This window comes from Dioscorea cayenensis, chromosome 19, assembly GCF_009730915.1.
Source record: "Dioscorea cayenensis subsp. rotundata cultivar TDr96_F1 chromosome 19, TDr96_F1_v2_PseudoChromosome.rev07_lg8_w22 25.fasta, whole genome shotgun sequence".
Lineage (NCBI taxonomy): Eukaryota > Viridiplantae > Streptophyta > Magnoliopsida > Dioscoreales > Dioscoreaceae > Dioscorea > Dioscorea cayenensis.
In genome coordinates this window covers 27,219,924-27,237,982 of record NC_052489.1, presented here as the reverse complement: position 1 = coordinate 27,237,982, position 18,059 = coordinate 27,219,924, and the positions used below count along the sequence as shown (strand labels likewise).

The 18,059-nt window shown below is 36.7% G+C and overlaps 2 protein-coding genes across 2 annotated transcripts; one reads left to right on the top strand and one right to left on the bottom strand.

The window, feature by feature from the left end:
- LOC120250603 lies at window positions 1-1,909 on the top strand. The gene is made up of 7 exons (XM_039259427.1): window positions 1-18; window positions 150-214; window positions 726-765; window positions 958-1,022; window positions 1,236-1,338; window positions 1,425-1,492; window positions 1,710-1,909. Exons 2-7 carry the CDS (start codon window positions 179-181, stop codon window positions 1,761-1,763), a joined length of 366 nt encoding a protein of 121 aa, XP_039115361.1. The 5' UTR covers window positions 1-18; window positions 150-178; the 3' UTR covers window positions 1,764-1,909.
- A 15,236-nt stretch (window positions 1,910-17,145) lies between these two features.
- Window positions 17,146-17,934, bottom strand: LOC120249304. Its single transcript, XM_039257805.1, has one exon. It carries the CDS (start codon window positions 17,932-17,934, stop codon window positions 17,146-17,148), a length of 789 nt encoding a protein of 262 aa, XP_039113739.1.
- Window positions 17,935-18,059: the final 125 nt, after the last annotated feature.

The following is an 18,059-nucleotide window of genomic DNA, read 5'->3' as shown; positions in this document are numbered from 1 at the left end:
TTGATGAAATTTTATCAGGTCTATATCTTCTCCAGCTTTTTTTATATCTCAACATCATTATTAACAATAGTCAAGCAGCAAAATTTTGTGAAGCTTTGGGGACTATATTGATAGATGTTATTTTACCAATCTTATTGCAAATATTGTAGGAGATAATGTCGGCTCATTTTCTTCACCTATGGTTCTTGGAACGGTACATACAGAAGAGAATGAGGTTCATATCCTTGCTTAACACAGAGTTGTCTTGCTTCTTTCTCGTTTCTATAATCTCCTTTGGTTGGTGTTGCTGCTGCTATTATAGATTTTTTGCTTTCTGTGTGTGTTTGTGGAGACATAGAATTCTTTATCATTGGGTTAGTAAGTGCATGTGAAACTTCAAATCACAAGTTTGGGCTATTGGCTTATGTAATTTCTATTGATTTAAAACACCTGGTCACATTGCATTTTCTATTGGGAGCTTTGAAACTTTGTAAAGCAAAAATAATCTTTGATAGTTGAGGGTTTTATATGAATCAGGGCCAAAGGGGTTTGAATGATAGCAATCATCGGCAGTTTTAGTAGCCCAAATACTCAGATTTTTTAATTAAGTTCATTCTGCTAACTTCACTATCATTTGTTGACTTGACACATTAAGGGGAGTAATATCTCAATTATAGATTTTGCTTGCAAAGTTTGTTATGGTCTCTCTCTCTCTATGTATTTACAAGTTTATTTCAATGCTACAGATGATAGGTCAGATGGTTGATAGCTTCTCAAATATCAAAGGTAAGCATTAGAGCACAAAATGTGTCATATGCTTTAAGAGATAACTTTGATTATGAGAAAATTCTTGTTCTCTGCCACATGTATACTTAAAAGTGAATTCTTTATAACTGATAAGCTCCTTATGATTTGAATATCCAGTTACTAATAAATAGTTGTTGGGTATACTCAATTTCCATTGTTAAATTTCAACAGTTGATGAAGAGTGTGGATCATTTCCTTCTGGAGGTGAATGTCTCCAGCAGCAAACAGAAGTAAAGGTTAGATTACTGTTGATTTCTGATATATTCCAGTTCTCATTGAGATACCAATGTACCATTTCGGTTATAAAATTGTATTGCTAAATTTTCCATCAATTTGTAGATTGGAGGAGAAAAAAGAAATATAACACAATTTGTTGTCATGCTTTGCGTGTTTTATCTATATAGAAATTTGTGCTGGATCTGTTTGAGTAAATTATAATTATGCTACAGGCAGTAGATCAGAAAGGTGAAAACTTACCTGTGAACAACCATCAAGTTGCAGATTTAGAAGAGATGAACATTCAAGGACAACATCTGGTTTCACCACTTGCAGGTTTGTCATGTATAGCCATAAATATTTTTACCATGCAGCAGTATTATATTCAAACTTCTGCTGGCTAAAATTAAATTTAATGACAGCTAGTGAGCATTCAGATAATATTGACAGATCTTCACCACCAAATGTTAATTCAGGAGAAAATGAAAAGGTACAATTTCTCTAAATCTTCTCAGAGCCTGATTTGCATAATATGATGTTTGAGATCCCTAAATCTAAATCTTCAATGCTTTCTGAATTCACTCTTGTTCAGTTCTTTTCTTTCACCTTTCTTATGAGTTGGAATGGGTACTCAGGTAGTGACCTGCAATACTCAAAATTCAAGTTTTTAGTTGGAATGGATTTTTTTTTTTAATGTTTTTTTGCAGATTTTGGAGAATTCATGGTTAAAGATCAAGAGGGTTGAAGATGAAGATACATGAAGCTTTTTACTTTGTGTAATTAACTCGAAAAATATTTTGTAATGAAAGTACATAAATAGTGTAAACCTCTTATATTTTGTTATTACTCAAAAAACATTGCACTTTAACTCATAACATGTCAATAAAGGTCAATGAAATTGAATTTAGGATATTTTTGAATGTAATGAAAATTTATGTTTTTGATTTACAGGTTCAACAAATTTATTTATTATTAATAGGAAAAAAATTAAAATTGAATTCAATAACAAATTTAGAGATGGTTATAACCACCTCTAAAAGTATAAACATGGAAGAAATTAATAGCTATAGAGGCGGTTATAACCGCCTATTCCACTTATAATTTTTAGAGGTGGTTATAACCACCTCTAAAACTATTCAGAATTAATGAAAAATTAGTAGATATAGAGGCGGTTATAACCGCTTCTACCATTTATAATTTTTAGAGGTGATTATAACGCTTCTAAAAGCTATTAAAGAATAATGAAAAACTTAGTAGTTATAGAGGCGTTATAACCGCCTCTAAAAACTATTGAAGGGTAATGAAAAACTTAGTAGCTATAGAGTGGGTTATAACCGCTCTACTCTTCTTATTAAAAAAACCGCTCAGTAAATAAAACTTACCCCTAACGGTTGATAGAAACCGGCTCTAAAGTATAGAGCCGGCTCTGATACGAGTTTAGAGTGCGGTAAAAACCAACACTATACCTATAGAGGCGGGTAAAAAAACACTTTTTTGGTGTAGTGCGTGTTGATTTCCATGATCAATGAGCTTATGACCCATGTGGTTGTTGTAATCTATTATCACAAGGAAAAAATGGTCAAGCAACGTTTATAAAATTACTTCAAACTAACCCTTCATGGAAAAATACTATGGTGGATCTATGTGACGTTCCTACTAATATCCATAAATGACTTTTTTTTTGGTAATAAATGAATATTACCATATGAGTATTCTGGTACATGGTATACATTGATACTCCTGTGCATTTCTCTTTTTAATTTAGAATAAATATGTTTTCGGACCCACTTTTTAAATTTAAAGTGAATGCTATGGCACCAATCTCGGCAATCAACTGTATGTTCTGTGCAAAAGTAGAACAAAGAACGAGAAAGAATTGTCTCTGAGATACTTTAATAAGCTCGATGTTCATACGAACAAAGATGGCATAACTGTTGGAAACAATGGTGAGCAAAAAATTCTTAACTAAGATATTAGGAAGAGGAAAGAAAAACATTTGTATAAAATTATCCTTTTATTCTCATAAACTTTTTCTCTTCAACAAACTCATCCATGAAAACCCATTATATAGATCTTACAAAAGACTTTTAATATTCTAGAAACTCCTCATAAATAGCAACTCATGACCTTTGTAAATCATGATATCTAACTTATTAAGGTTAACCCCGCATATTATTTCCTTACATTATTATTATTTCCAATAATTAAAAGGTTTAAGTTTAACTTCCAACATTCCCCTTAAACTTAAACATTTTTTCAGGTTGTTAAACATGACAATAACAACCGGTAGGACAAACACGAACATTTGATGATGCGGTATGAAGATATTCCTCATGATCTAGTTATGCCATTTTTTCCTTCAACTCTTTCAATTCCTTTCTAGTTTCCTTGAGGCTTTTCCACAATTAATTCTTCGTTAGCCTCCTTCATGTCGTCAAACTCATGCTTAAGTTCAATAACTTTCTCTTCATTCACATCTTTTACAATAATATTGTAGTATTGTCCTAAATATTTTATCACATGTATTGACGCATCATTCTCAGCGTCTTTCTTCATATATGCACAAGGTCCACATAATTCGTGACTTCCGAACTTCTCCTCAAATCTTATTTTCACAACAAAAATAAGTAAGTGATAAGGACCAAGCCATTCACATTCATACCTTGGGGGTGGAAGATTCAATTTCTCAAATATCTCCTTCAGCATAGCCTTGAGCTACACTGATACAACAACTGTTCTTTCACTTTGCATTTCTTCTATCTTCTTCGCTTATGTACCACTTTGAATACTTCTCTTGTGTCTTATTTCTCCATGGAACTCATCTCACAGCTCTCACCTACTTCTTTCTCCTTAGAGCTTTCATCACAGCTCTTACCTTCTTCTTTCTCTAACTCTAAGATATTATGAAGAGAAAAGAAAAACACTTGTATAAATTTTTCCTTTTATTCTCGTAAACTTTTCCTCTTCATCAAACTCATCCATGAAAGCCCATTATATAAATCTTACAAAGGACTCTTAATATTCAAGAATCTCCTCATACATAGCAACTCATGACCTTTTCACTTCATATTCCTAAATCATAACATTTAACTTATTAAGGTTAAGCCCACATTTCATTTTCTTATATTATTATTATTATTTTCAATAATTAAAGGTTTAAGTTTAACTTCCAACAATAATGGAGAAGAGATGGTCCTTAATAATTATGAACTTACAAGAAATGAGTTGGCGTATGGTCCCATCTTAGTCTTGTTGCTGGTGAACTTGAGGAAAGGTACTAGTCCAAATAGAAGTACGAATGAAAAAAATCATCTGCTATAATTAACCATCAATTATGTTAGATAAATACATTAAAAGAAATGGAAGTTTGTCAGACAATTATTCATGAGAATCATTAGGGATTGTACGCACTGATGCAATGATGATCAGCTTCCCAGCACCAGCAGTACCATCGACAATTGCAACAATCCGACTTTAAATAATTGTCAAAAAATGTGTTAAAAAATTTCTAATTCATGGAGTGATCCTCAAATCAAGAAAACCGTACAATAGAAAATGGAAGAAATTTTAAAGTAAAAAAATATATAGGCTAATGAATGGTAAATAATATTGTGCCGAAAGAGTTATTAGAACAAAAAATCCTACATGACATATCAAATCTGGTTCATAATCGTGACTACTCGTGAGCAATAGCACTATATGCTCTCATTGTCCTGCACTTGAAGAGTTTCAAAACTCTGTCTGAGCGTCTGTCGCCTCATTGACATTATCTTTGCTGAGCCTTGGTACTGATTTTTATCATCTCCCAAGCTTCATGAGCAATTGCAGCTTCATCTATGTAATTAAGGATGGGTTTATTCAATGCTTGTTGAATAAAACAGAGAGCTTTGGCATCTCTCTTCTTGTTTTCATGCTATTGTGCCTTACCTTCGGAATCTCCCATTCCCTTTTCAACTAGTTCCCACAGCTCCTGGGAATGGAAGAGAGTTTTCATCCTTAAACTCCACCCCCTATAGTCTTTTCCCTTGAAGACCGTCACAAAGGTTGCGAGAGGCTTACAAGATTATTGTTGCCTGTCATGAGACTGGCTCTGATACCAGTATGTTGAAGAGAAGATAGTTGAAGATGAGTATATTCAGTGTTGGATGAAGAAAATGTCAAAGGATTGGTTGTATATTTGAAACAAAAGAGAGCCTCCTTCATCCTTTTACTTTAATCACATCTCATAGTATGTAGGCATAATAATCAATCCACAAATCAAGAAATGATTTTCCAATCATAAAAATTAAGAATTTGCATAATCATCAGGAAAAACAAAGATTGCAAATTTGGAGAGAGGGGAAAAAACCACTAGTTTTCTTACCTCATACTTATATTGAGCTCCAGACTACAAATCAGTCCCAACTGCAAGCACAACAATAAGCACATATTATGGCCACACACGCACACAAATGATATGATTAGTATATAAAATCTCACAATTCCCAGGATCAATATACACAATACAAACCAGAAATTCGGGGCCCATGTATGCGAAAATGTTCTTCTAGCCCTTTCTCTTTGAAATCATCAAACAGAACTAGTCAGAGCAAAGTGGAAATTAAATACTAAAAAAGAAGAAAGTTTTTCATTATCAAATCTCAGCAATGATGATCTAGTCAGCTTTAACATTAATAATGAGAGGTGCAGTGGCACCAATATAATCGCACAGACTCTCATGGCTAGAGATGAACTGTGGCTGCGAAGAATAGAGAAGAGAAGAGGAGATATAACAGGAAAGGAGGGAAGCTATCTTATTTCATTTATGTCTAATTTCATTTCCTTGATGAGGAAATGATTTAGGTCAAGGAAATGATTGTCTCTCTCATTTAAGGAGGATTCTCTTTCCAATTTCATTCATGCCTTTCCTTTAGTGATCCATAATGGTATTTTTTTATGAAACAGACTCTGAGACAATGTAATAGAAAACTACGTGTTGCATTGTGCGCTATATGATACTATTCTTACTCCTTATTACTCTTAATTAGCTACGAATAAACCTTCAGCGACCACTTTACTTGGTTGATGTCAAATTTCCATATTCCCATAGTGAAGGCAAGAAGCAGGCACCATTGTATTACTCAATGAAAGTTGAACTCTTGAGTTTTTGATCTCATAAGGAGGATCATCCAACTAATTCTCCGGTAAAAGATCTATGAAATTAGAAATCTCATTCATATCAATCCATAATTCATCTACAAGAATCATCTTCCTAAAAATCTCAAACTCTTGGGACCAAAAGTTACAGGAAATAAACATCACCAGGCCAAACACTTCCAAGATAATTCACTCCATTTCTTTTCAAAAAAACATCAGCTTTCAATCCTTGCAAGTAGGTTGAATAGCTCTTATTGGTATTGATACCCGGATTAATGATTGTCACATACCTTTACCCATTATCATGTAGTTGATTTATGAATTTGATCATATTCTCTAGCGGGAAGTTCACTTGATCGAGAGTGAAGTCTTTGGATGTGTCCATGTAGTCAATGTCTGTCTAAAGAACTTCCAGAGGGATCCCAGCTTTGGCGTAGTCGGCAAAGAACTAGAAGTGATCTTGTAGGAGATGTGAGGTCCTACGTGGTTGATGTCCATGTCGTTTCTATTGAGGACAAGGACACCATTGGTGACTCCAGTGGCGATGTTTTGAGATCTAGTTGAAAAACTTCAAAAGATATCAATTTGATTACCTCCTAATCTTCAAAAGAAGCTACATTTTGAAATGCATCTACTGGAATCAACTTCATGCTTGCTATACAGTTGAAGAAGCAAAGAAAATGAATGGAAAACAACAAGGAGAAAGAGAAAAAGAAGATGAAGACGAAGAAGAAGAGCTCTAATCTTTTATTCAAATATAAACAAAGATCATATGGAAATACAAAGGGATCTCTTGTAACTGTGCATATAATGGCAGCCTCTTTCAAGCTAATAACTTTGAGCTGAAGTGGCTAACTAACTAACTATTTGGATAACTGTCGTTGTACCGGTGCTAACAAAGCTAACCATAATGCTGAAGTGTTATAACTGTTAGTGCAACCACACTATAATTGGCATGATTTGACATCTAGTCAAGATGACGTGGCAACCTATGTGACGTGGCATAATTAATGGCATGACAAAGCATGGTGACATAGTAAGGAGTCTTGACTTGGAGGAAAATATCTTAAAGATTTTGGAGAAGCTATTTTTGGCAATGTGTTGTAACTTGAAGACAAGATCATATCAAGACCATATTTAGTTGATTTGATTGAAGACTAAATATGGATAGAGCTTAATTGAAAAAATACCTATCAATGGTATGATTGAAGGCTATTGATGGTATGATTTGAAGAAGCCTTAATGAGGATGATTGAAGACTATTAAGGGCAAGATTTGAAAATATGTCTATTGTTGGCATGATTAAGATGATTGATTGAAGATCTTTCTTGGGAAGATTTGAAGAGCAAACTTGGATGAATTGAAGATCAAGTTTGGTAAGTTTTATGAAATATGCACAAGGACGTGCGCCCCTTATGAAGGGACTGCGTGATGAGAAACTGAGGAGGTAGGCTAGTTGCCGACAGTCGGGATCGGGAGATTTGGTTGCACCAATTCAGACTAAGCATGACCAGGAGGTTGATGGGTCTTGAGGTTGTTTGCAACGTAACCAGAATTCAGTCAAATCAGCAGTTAGGGCCATGTTGCAATTCATGTTACAACAGGAGTTGCAACAGCTAATTTTGGAAGGTTTTTAAATTAGTAGCCACGGAGATTCTAAAAGAGTTATGTGCTATATTTGGGACGTTGAGGCGTATATATAATCTACCTTGCTCTGAGATTGGGTGTGTCACTTGTGGAGGAGAATGTGTGAGTACTAGACAATCTAGAGAGGGTAGTGATCTTTATTGTTGGGAGAGTGAGTGACAAGTGTTTGTACTCATCTATTTTCACCTTTTTTAGTGCATTATTTATCTTCGGGCTTGACCCCCCAGACGTAGGTGAGTGGACGCCAAATTGGGTTACCAATCTTGTGTGTCTTCTTCTTGTTTGGTTTGTGTGAGCTTGCATGAGTGTTTCAGTGCTCTCTAAACCACAAACCATATCGCCGGAACTAACAATAACAAACTTTGTTGACATGGTATTACAGAGATAACTATGTTTCTTTCTTCTTCTCTTTTGTTTCTTCTTCCTTTGCTCTTGAAGACTCGAGGCTTTTCTTCTTGTCTTTTTGATAAATTCAAAGTTTCAATAATGAAATCAAATCTTTATCTTCTTCAATAGATCTATGTAGAAGGGATGACTGCCGTAGAGATTGACATTAAGGTTTGTCGATCCAATGTCGGCGTTCCAAATTGTGAAGGTATCATTGAGGATTTGCAGAAAGGTCTTCTTGGTGTGCTTATCGAGGCCGTAGATGGAGGCGCTCTCACAGTAAGGGAAAAGGAGATCTTCAGGCACTATTCCTTGAAGACGATGCCCAGGGTGACGGAGGGGACGGCAATGTCGAAGAGCACATTAGCGTGGAGTAGCGGGAGATGAAGAAGGTGAAGAGGAGCTGCGGCAAAAAGTAAAAATGAGATTAGAGTCACCAGAGAAAAGTAGTAGGGATTCTTCTGGTGATCGGAGTCGGTGATGCAAACTCGCAGGCAATCATTTGTTTCAAAGCTTCAGTCACAGTGCAAGAGCTTCATGAGATTTTTCTTTTATTTTCTCAAATTTATTTATTTGAAATAAAAATATTATATTGTTTAGCAAATATATATTGATAATTATTTTTTTTTTTCAATAATGATATTTAGGCCGAATAGATAGTCCGAATTGGCATCCATGTCATCATCAACATCATTATTTCTCTCTCTATTTTTTTTATCAAAAAATTTAATTTATTTTTATCATCTAGACGTTAGTGTAAATTGTAACCCGAAATCCTTTCTCAAAACCCTAAATTGTAAAACGCAAACTGTTTAGGATTTAGGGCATTTGGTTTAAGGTTTAGATTTTTTTAATTTTAGATATAAGATAATACTTTGGTTTAAGATTTGTAGGTATTAGAGTTTAGAGTTTAGTATAAATATGTAAATTTTAAAAATTATAAAATAATAAGGAATTAGATTATAAAAAAGTTAAATATTTTTTTTTAAAAAAAAAGAGAGAAAAAATGACGTGGATGCTGACATCGATGCCAACTTGGCATCCACGTCATTTGAACTACTAATTCGGATTATTTATTTGGCCTAAATAATATTATTTTATTTTTTTATATTGAGATTTTTTTCATTTACTTATTCATTTATTTGAAATTATTTTTTTTCATTTTTTATTGAAAGTTTAATCAGAACAAAAGACAGATACAAGGACAAGTTTAGTATTTTTATATTAAATATATTTATTTACACATTTAAAGAAACACAGTGGATTCTATGATCAATTAATCTAATGCAGTCATTTTATATAATATATGTGATTTATCTATTTTTTTTTAATTTTAATGCTGACTATGAAAACAATCAATATTCATCATCAAATTATTGCGAAAACAAAGCATTAGTGTACTAATCTAAGCACATCTAGATTCAATTTAAAACAATTATTTATTTTTATAAAATAAACATATTTAAAAAAAAAAATCAATCCAAATTACAACAAATAATACAATTTATCTTGCAAAAAGAAAAAAATCAAGATTCTTCGCATCAAAACCATAGATGAATGAAGGACGGATTAATAAGCTATGGTTCGTTGATTAAAGACTTGTCGAAGAGATCACTGGCCACAGATCCAAGCTCATAACCACAGTCAGCATGTGAATTTTCTATGAGAGAGTAAGAGAACATAAAATAAAAGGAGAAGAAAAAGATGAGAAGATACATATATTTCATGTTGCAGCTTGCAAGTGTGGCTCTACTGAAATGAATGGCCAGCAATTTAAAGGAAATGGATGAAGACTTGATTTGCATTTTGTTTCCATGCCACTCATTCAGTCATGGATATGATGGCCCATTTCCTACAATGTTTAATCACCATCTCAACAACCATGCACCATGTTGACTGATTTGAGTTTATTATTCAGGCTCATGCTATTTCGGTCATCTTCACTGAGTGGTGCCTTGTTGGAGTATCAAATAAATAAATAAATGAATAACTAAATTAATAAAGATAAAAAAAAAAAGGAGATGTTGGAGAATTATGTGAGTGTTTTGTTGGGGATTCATAAGAGTGTATGGAATTTATCAAAGCTTGTTTCATCCTCCACATTGATACAGGGATTAATTCAGAGGTTGATGTTTTATTAAAGAGGATTAATAAAAGACAGGCAAGTGAAAGGGAGTTAAATGGGTGTCCAAGTCAGCAGTTAGTTGAGCCACATCGTCAAGACAGTTGAGACACGTCAACAGTTAGTTAGGCTTTCTGTTAGCCAAGCTCATCAGTTCTTTTCTCACATGATGCTATATATATATATAAGACATTGTAATGTTTACAATTATATATATATATATATATATATATATATATATATATACAGTTTTGCATTCACTTTGATCAATGAAATTGAATTTCTTTTCTACTCCATTTCTTTGTCTGAAAACCTCCATGGATTGAAGCTTGATTCTTTGGGACAATCGATCTTGGGAGAGGATTCAAGCTTGAGAGGGGGATTTCAACATGGTATCAGAGCTTTTCCGGTCTGTTTTCTGATCCATTTTTCTTCTTTTATAGTTGAGATTTGTTCTTTGAGTTGTTCTTGAACCCTAGAGAGATGGGGGAAAGCAATTATGGTAGAGAAAGGATCTCTATTGATCCCACAGATGTGCTCTACCTTCATCCCTCTGATAATCCTTTGTGGATCTTGGTTCCCAAACCATTTGATGGTTCTAGTTATAGTTCTTGGAAGCGAGCAATGGAGATTGCTCTCTCGGCCAAGAACAAGCTAGGGTTTGTGATTGGATCTTGTAAAGGCCAATTTCCACCTCTGCGATCTTCAAAGTTGGGAATGTTGCAATAGCATGGTGATTTCCTGGATCCTTAATTCTTTGGTAAAAGAGATCTCGAGAAAGTGTGATGTATTCAACCACTGCAGGAAATCGGCGGGGAACTTGAGGGCGTTTTTGGCCAATCTTATGGTCACCAACTCTTTTCGAGGTTCGAGGAAGGGAGTTAAATCAAATCACACGGGGCACAAAACAACATCACTTTGGTTATTATACCGAGAATCAGAAGTTGTGGGATGAGTTGAGAGATTTAAGCAATCTTCCCCAATGTACCCGTAATGCAGACTCATGAGATGCGAAATATGAAGAAAATAAGAAGCTAATGCAGCTGTTGATGGGATTGAATGATTGCTATAGTAGTGTCATAAGAAAAATATTAATGATGAAACCTCTACCTTCAATTAGGGAGGTGTACTCCCTTATTGATCTGAGAAGAGAAGAAAAGGGAGGTTAATGCTTCTTTGCAATTCATGCATGACAAAGTGCTTCTATGAATGTTGGGTTTTTAGTTCAAGTAACAAATTCAGGAAGAACAAATCGATGGAAAGAGGCTAAGCATGTTACGTAGCTTCTTTCGCAAAAGTCTTTGGGCACAATAAGGAAAGGTGTTATAAATTGCATGGTTTTTCCAAGCAATTTTTAGAAATAACGAGAGAAAAGAATGGCTGCACAAGTTCAAGGGGGTAACTCAGATGGACCTTCAGCTTCTTACAATGCTATACATTTACATGTGCCAGAATTTTTTTTTTTTGGGAAAGCTCAGGAGAGCTATTTTATTAATAGAAAAAAAAACAGTTTACAAATAGTTTAGTTACAAACCAAAGAAAGAGAAAGCAACAGACAAAAATACAACAAAAAAAAAAACAAATACAGAAGAACAAGAAACTAAAGAGAAAAAGAACTAAAGAACAACCTCTAACAGAATTAAACAAACACCAAAGGATCAAACAATCTTCATCAGCCATCTAGGAAGATCTTGACCCCGGTGAAAAAGAGAAACTTCATGATCTTTGAAGTCCATGTAATGCAAGAGCAAATGCAACACTGTTCCGAAAGACAAGGGGATGGAGTGAAGAGAAGGAGATCCCGTCTCATCAAGAAGCAATTTAATGTTACGAATCTGCGAGCAATCCTCCGATCCACGATCAATGTATCCTGTTGGATTTCTGTGATGAGCAATGCACTTGATGACAGGATGGTCTTGACAAAGCAATTCAGATCCCAATTATGAATGCTCTGCAAGGCAAAGACAAAAGCACGAGGCTAGCGCCTCTAAATCGATGATTCACTCGGACCCCCCAAAGTGACGGAACAAACCATATTAGAATTAGAATCATAAACCACAAAACCAAGACTCGTATTGATTAAATCAGAATTATGAGCATAAGCTATCATCATGATTGGACTATTAGCATGATCAAAATTATGCATGATGAAGTTATTTCTCAAATGCAAAGAAGAGGCATAAGAATACTACCTGACGTGACCCGTGGCTCTAATCGAAACCAGTTGACAATCCAGTTCTTCCATTTTGAAAATACGATTACACCGGGCCTTCCAAATGAACCAAATTGTAGTACGCAATCACCGATTGGATATATGAATCATTGCCCGGATAACTCCAGATCCAACCAATACCCCAGGTGAGATTCCACGTGATGATTAATATGCTTGCAATGATCGAACATGTTAGATTCCAAATCTGTTGAGACTTGTGGCAATTAAGAAAGAGGTGTTCAGCCGACTCCGGAAGCAGGTTGCAAAAAGAGCACATGGTTTGGGGACCCAGATTCAGATGGTACAAATATTCCATTGTTTGGACTGCATTATGCAACAGTAGCCAAATGAAATATTTGACACGAGGAGCCACCTTGAGCCTCCAAATCTTTCCCCAACCATCCCAAGAATCTGCAGAACCCTTACTAAGATTGAAAAAAGAGTAAATCTTATTAGCAAATTTAGGTCCTTTGGAATTGGGAAACCAAACCCAGTGATTGCTAATCTCATAATTTACAGAACTTTGGCAGAGAATGTTATCATTAATATTATTGCCAAACACAATATGTAAGCTATCAAGATTCCAGTGATTGTCCACTAAAAGATCATTAAGCTGGAAATCCCCATAATCAATGTCCATGTTTAAGAAAGTCGGCTTGAGATTAATAGGGATTTCAAAATACCAAGGATCATTCAAAAAAGAAGTCAAAGCAGGATTAATGTGATTCATCCAAAGGAAAGGTCTAATTAATAGAGCATTACGATACAAACCTCTGTAGAACCAAGAGCACTTAGCTGGGATAGAACCAATCCAAATATCAAAGGGACCATATTTATGCACCATCAGATCAACCCACCAAACAGAATGTTTATTAAGCACTTGAAGAACATTTTTAGCCATCAGGGATATTTTAGAAAGGCCCAAATTTCGAATTGATAGACCCCCATCAGCACGGTTAAGAGTAATCTCATTCCAACTGACTAAGCTGATGCCATTTCGATTGCTATCTTTGGCCCAAAACAGAGCTCTAGCAGCTTTGGAAATGTGATCAAGAACTAATTTAGGAACAGGATACACCGAAAGGTAATACAAAGGAGTTGTCATTACAGAAGAATTTATAAGGATGATCTTCCCTGCTTTTGATATTCTAGATCTCTTCCAGAAAGAAATTGACTTCTCAATCTTATCAATCATAGCATTGAAACAAGAGAGTGCCAACCTTTTTGGAGAAATCAATATGCCCAAATATTTGATAGGAAAAGAACCAATCTTGAAATCTAAAATTTTTGAAATTCTATTGGCCAGATGAGTATTAAATCTAGAAGGAAAAATAATTTCAGATTTGAGATGATTGACCCTTTGCCCAGTAATGTTGCCATAGAAATTAAGACACCTATTGATATTTCTAGCAGATTTCCTAGAAGCCATAGTAATAAGAATCAGGTCGTCAGCATACATCAAATGATTGAAGTTGTTGTTAAGTCTAGAGCTGAAACCAGGAATCAAGTTGGCATGTAAGGCATAATTAAGCATAGTTGTGAGATTTTGGGCAACAAGAATGAAAAGATAAGGAGATAAAGGATCTCCCTGCCGAATACCTCTACTGGCAGTAAACCACTTAGAAGGAGTTTTGTTGATAAGAATAGCATAAGAAATGGAGCTGATACAAGTTTTGATCCAACCAATCCATCTACTAGGAAACCCCATTTTAGCCAAAGTAGCAAGAATTGCAGACCAGCTCATAGTGTCATAAGCTTTAGCAATATCTAGCTTAACCAACATCCTAGGAGGGTTAAGACCATTATCAATTGAATGGGCCACTTCTTGAAGGGTAATAATGTTATCAAAGGGAGACCGACCATGAACAAAACCACACTGTTCTTTACCAATCAACTTAGGCAAGATATCTTTCAGCCGATTAGCAAGAATTTTAGAAATTAATTTATAGCGCACATTACATAAAGAAATAGGACGATAGTCAGCAGGGCATCTGGGATTAGCAGATTTGGGAAACAAAGCGATATGAGTTCTACCCCAAGAACAAGATATAACATTATTATTAAAGAAATACCTGACTGCAGAGACCACCGAATCCCCAATCTCATTCCAATAGAAACAAAAAAATTCAGCATTGAAGCCATCTGGCCCAGGACTCTTACCCTTAGGAAGGGATTGAAGAGCTTCAAAGACCTCAAGTTTACTAACCTCTTTGATCAAGTTTGCTGCATCATTGACTGAAATTTGAGGAATCTCATTAGGAAGAAAGCTAATCAATTCCTCATGAGAGACTCCAAGCGGATCCGTCCAGAGATCTGAAAAATATCTAACAAAACTACTAGTAATACCCATATGATCAGTATGAGTAACTCCATTCAAATCCATGATATTAGTAATAGATTTAAAATGATTACGAAAATGGACTGAATTAAAAAAGAAAGAAGAATTATTATCACCATTTTGAACCCACTGAAGCCTGGCTCGTTGAGCCCATTTAGTATCATTTTGTCTGTGAAGAGCCGATAACTGATTATACAGAATGGTGAGGGATTGAGGGGACATGTCCATACCTTCATCCGAACCATCCTTAAACTCTGCTTCACTAATCTGCCTTTCCAGCTTCTCAATATTGGAATCAATAGGCTGAATCCCTTCAGCTTTCCAAGTTAATAGCCGAAGTCTAGTGCGGGCCAGGAGATGAGTAATAGTTTGCATAGGATTAGAGCACGTATCAAAATTCCAAGCATCCCTAACTGCATCATGACAGCCCACATGATCAAACCAATAATTTTCAAAATGGAAGATTTTCTTTTTACCATAATTACGGGGAAACAAATTTAAAAGCAAAGGAGAATGGTCCGACATATATCTAGGCATTTGTTTAACTAAGCAAGATTCAAACTTGTTAGCCTAAATCACATTAACAAGACAACGATCGAGGCGAGCCCATCTTCTAGCCAAACCTTGCTGGTTATTGCACCAGGTAAATTGGGATCCTATGAAGTTAACAGTCAACAAGTTATTAGTAACAATGAAATCTATAAAAGCATCAGCTTTCCTAGAATAATAATAATGAGAACCACCCCTATGTTCCTCCTGAGATATAACCGCATTAAAATCACCCAGAATTAACCAAGGCGTATTTAACGAACTCATACCTGTTAACTCAGTCCAGAGTTTACATTGGCCTTGTATAGAGTTAGAGTTATAGATCGCAGAAACAATCCAATTCCCTGAATACCCCAAGGTAATAATCAAGTGGAGGGCACCTCTTGATCTTACCAGAGGAGTAACAAAACCTATTTTGTGATTCCAAATGGTGATAATCCCACCAGAAAAACCTTCAGCCAGAATGGCAGCCCACTTCCAGTGAGACTTGAGTTTAGAACAAAATCTCTGAAGCCTGATGTCATTAGCCCTAGTCTCAACTAAACAGATCAGAATCGGTTTAAACTTTCTCATAAGATGCAGGATCCTGGACATGGTGTCACGGCCCGAAATTCCCCTACAATTCCAACAGATAATTTTAGCTTGGTCTAAAAACATTAAAATAAACAAAATAAGATCAAAGTAAGAACGGCAAAGGACTATAAACTCAAGAAAAATCCTGAACATCAGAGAAACTAAACAAGCAGGAACAGAGCTCAAAAAAGAAGGTAAGAAAGCACTCAGGAAACTTCCCCGTCGGTGACCACCCTTCCTTTCTTGTGGGAGGGCATATGATTCTGGGCTAACTTTCTTGATAAAGCTACCTTACGATGATTACTTTGAAACTGGACCAGAGTCATTGAATCCTCCAGCTCCATAGGTTCTTCAGCATCTGCTGAATCAACATCAACTTTATCCGAAGCACTCATTTCATGATCAGAATCGTTGTAGTCCTGATCAGAAGGTTGTAAAGCTAGAAGGACTTTATCTACCAACATCTGATGACCTTCCGGGGGATCTCCGTTCTCCGGACCTTCCATCAAGGAAGAAGAGGTACGAAGAATAGGAGAAGGACCAGAGGCCATCATAGGTTCAGAAACCACCGCTTTGCCTTTGCTGATGGCCTTAGGACATACCACAGAGAACTTGTCAGACTGCACTATACCCTTGGAACTTGGCAAGGAAACCAAAGCCAAGGATTTCTCGGAAGCCAAAACCCTACCAGCTTCTGAAGACGTGCCTCTCTCTGGAGCAGCTTCCGAGAAGGCAACAGTATCAAGAACTGTTTCTAGGGACCTGTTATTAACTTTATCAGAGAAAGAAGACATTCCATCTCCTGACACCCTCGAGCCACGCGCTCTGACCGAAGACAAGCCACCCCTGCCTCTCCACGACACAGTGCCACGTGTCGCACATGCATCGCCCGGACTGAGATTCGAGACGTTGGGACTGGAGAAGCCGAGGTCACGTGAGTTCGCATGCGCAGCACGTGTTCCCGGACCTCCGGAACCACCAGCGCCACCGCGTCCTCCACCGCGACCTCGTCTTCTCGAAACCAGCATCCAAGGCCCGTAATCCGTCTCGGATGGCTCTTCCGACCTTTCCATCTCAATCGAAATGTCCTCCGATCTAGGGTCCAACTCCACCTCCATGCCTCCACTCACCGGAACTGGTACCTCCCTGACCTCCTGCCATTGCCGACCTTGACTATCGTTACCTTAGGGCTGAGAGGGAGGTTCCAGGTTCCTTGAGCTTCAGCGGCTGCAGTTGTTGGACCCATGACCTAATACCGCACTTGTAACAGAACGTTGGGAGACGTTCGTAAAGCACCACCACAAAGACCCGGTGTTCGTCATCCCCAATCCAAAACCCTTGTTTCAGAGGCTTAGCAAGATCGATCTCAACACAAATCCTTGCATATTTGGATCTGGACAGAGACAATGTAAAATCATCAATTTTAAGTAAGCGACCAAACAAACCAGAAATGGTCTCCAGAGACTCCCCATCCCAAAGTTCAATGGGTAAGTTGTGCAGTTGAATCCATATCGTTGCTGTAGAAAGCTTGGTGAAAGCCGGCTCAAAGAACGGTTGCCAAGAGGCCAGCTGCAAGACGATGCCATTAACTGCCCAGGGACCCTCAAACATCAAGAGATGCATGGTATCCTGGTTCTCACACCTTATCAGCAGGTATCCATTTGGCAGGTCTGAAATTTGAACCGCTCCAAGGTCACTCCACTTGGAACTGAGGATTTCTTTGATTTGATCGAACGGGGGAGCTTTCCCAAAGAACTTTCCATAGAGCGACGTCTGAAAACGCAGACTCGCCCTCGAGACAGCATCTCGATCCAAACGGATGAACTCAGAGGTACCCGCTTTTAGCTTGCTCCGAACAGGGCCGTCCACCAAAGGAGACATTGCAGATCCCTTCTGAGCTGTTGCAGCGACATCCGCCCAAGTTTTCTTCTGGAAGGATGAAGGTGGAGGATCTCCCCCACTTGCCATGGCAAGGGGGGTAGACGGGCCGGCGAAGTTATGAGAAATGAAACTCTCTATCAGAAGGTGGAGCAGCCTGAGACAATTTCCCTTGTTAGTTGTTTCAGGAGCTCTTTTTGTTTTACATGTGCCGA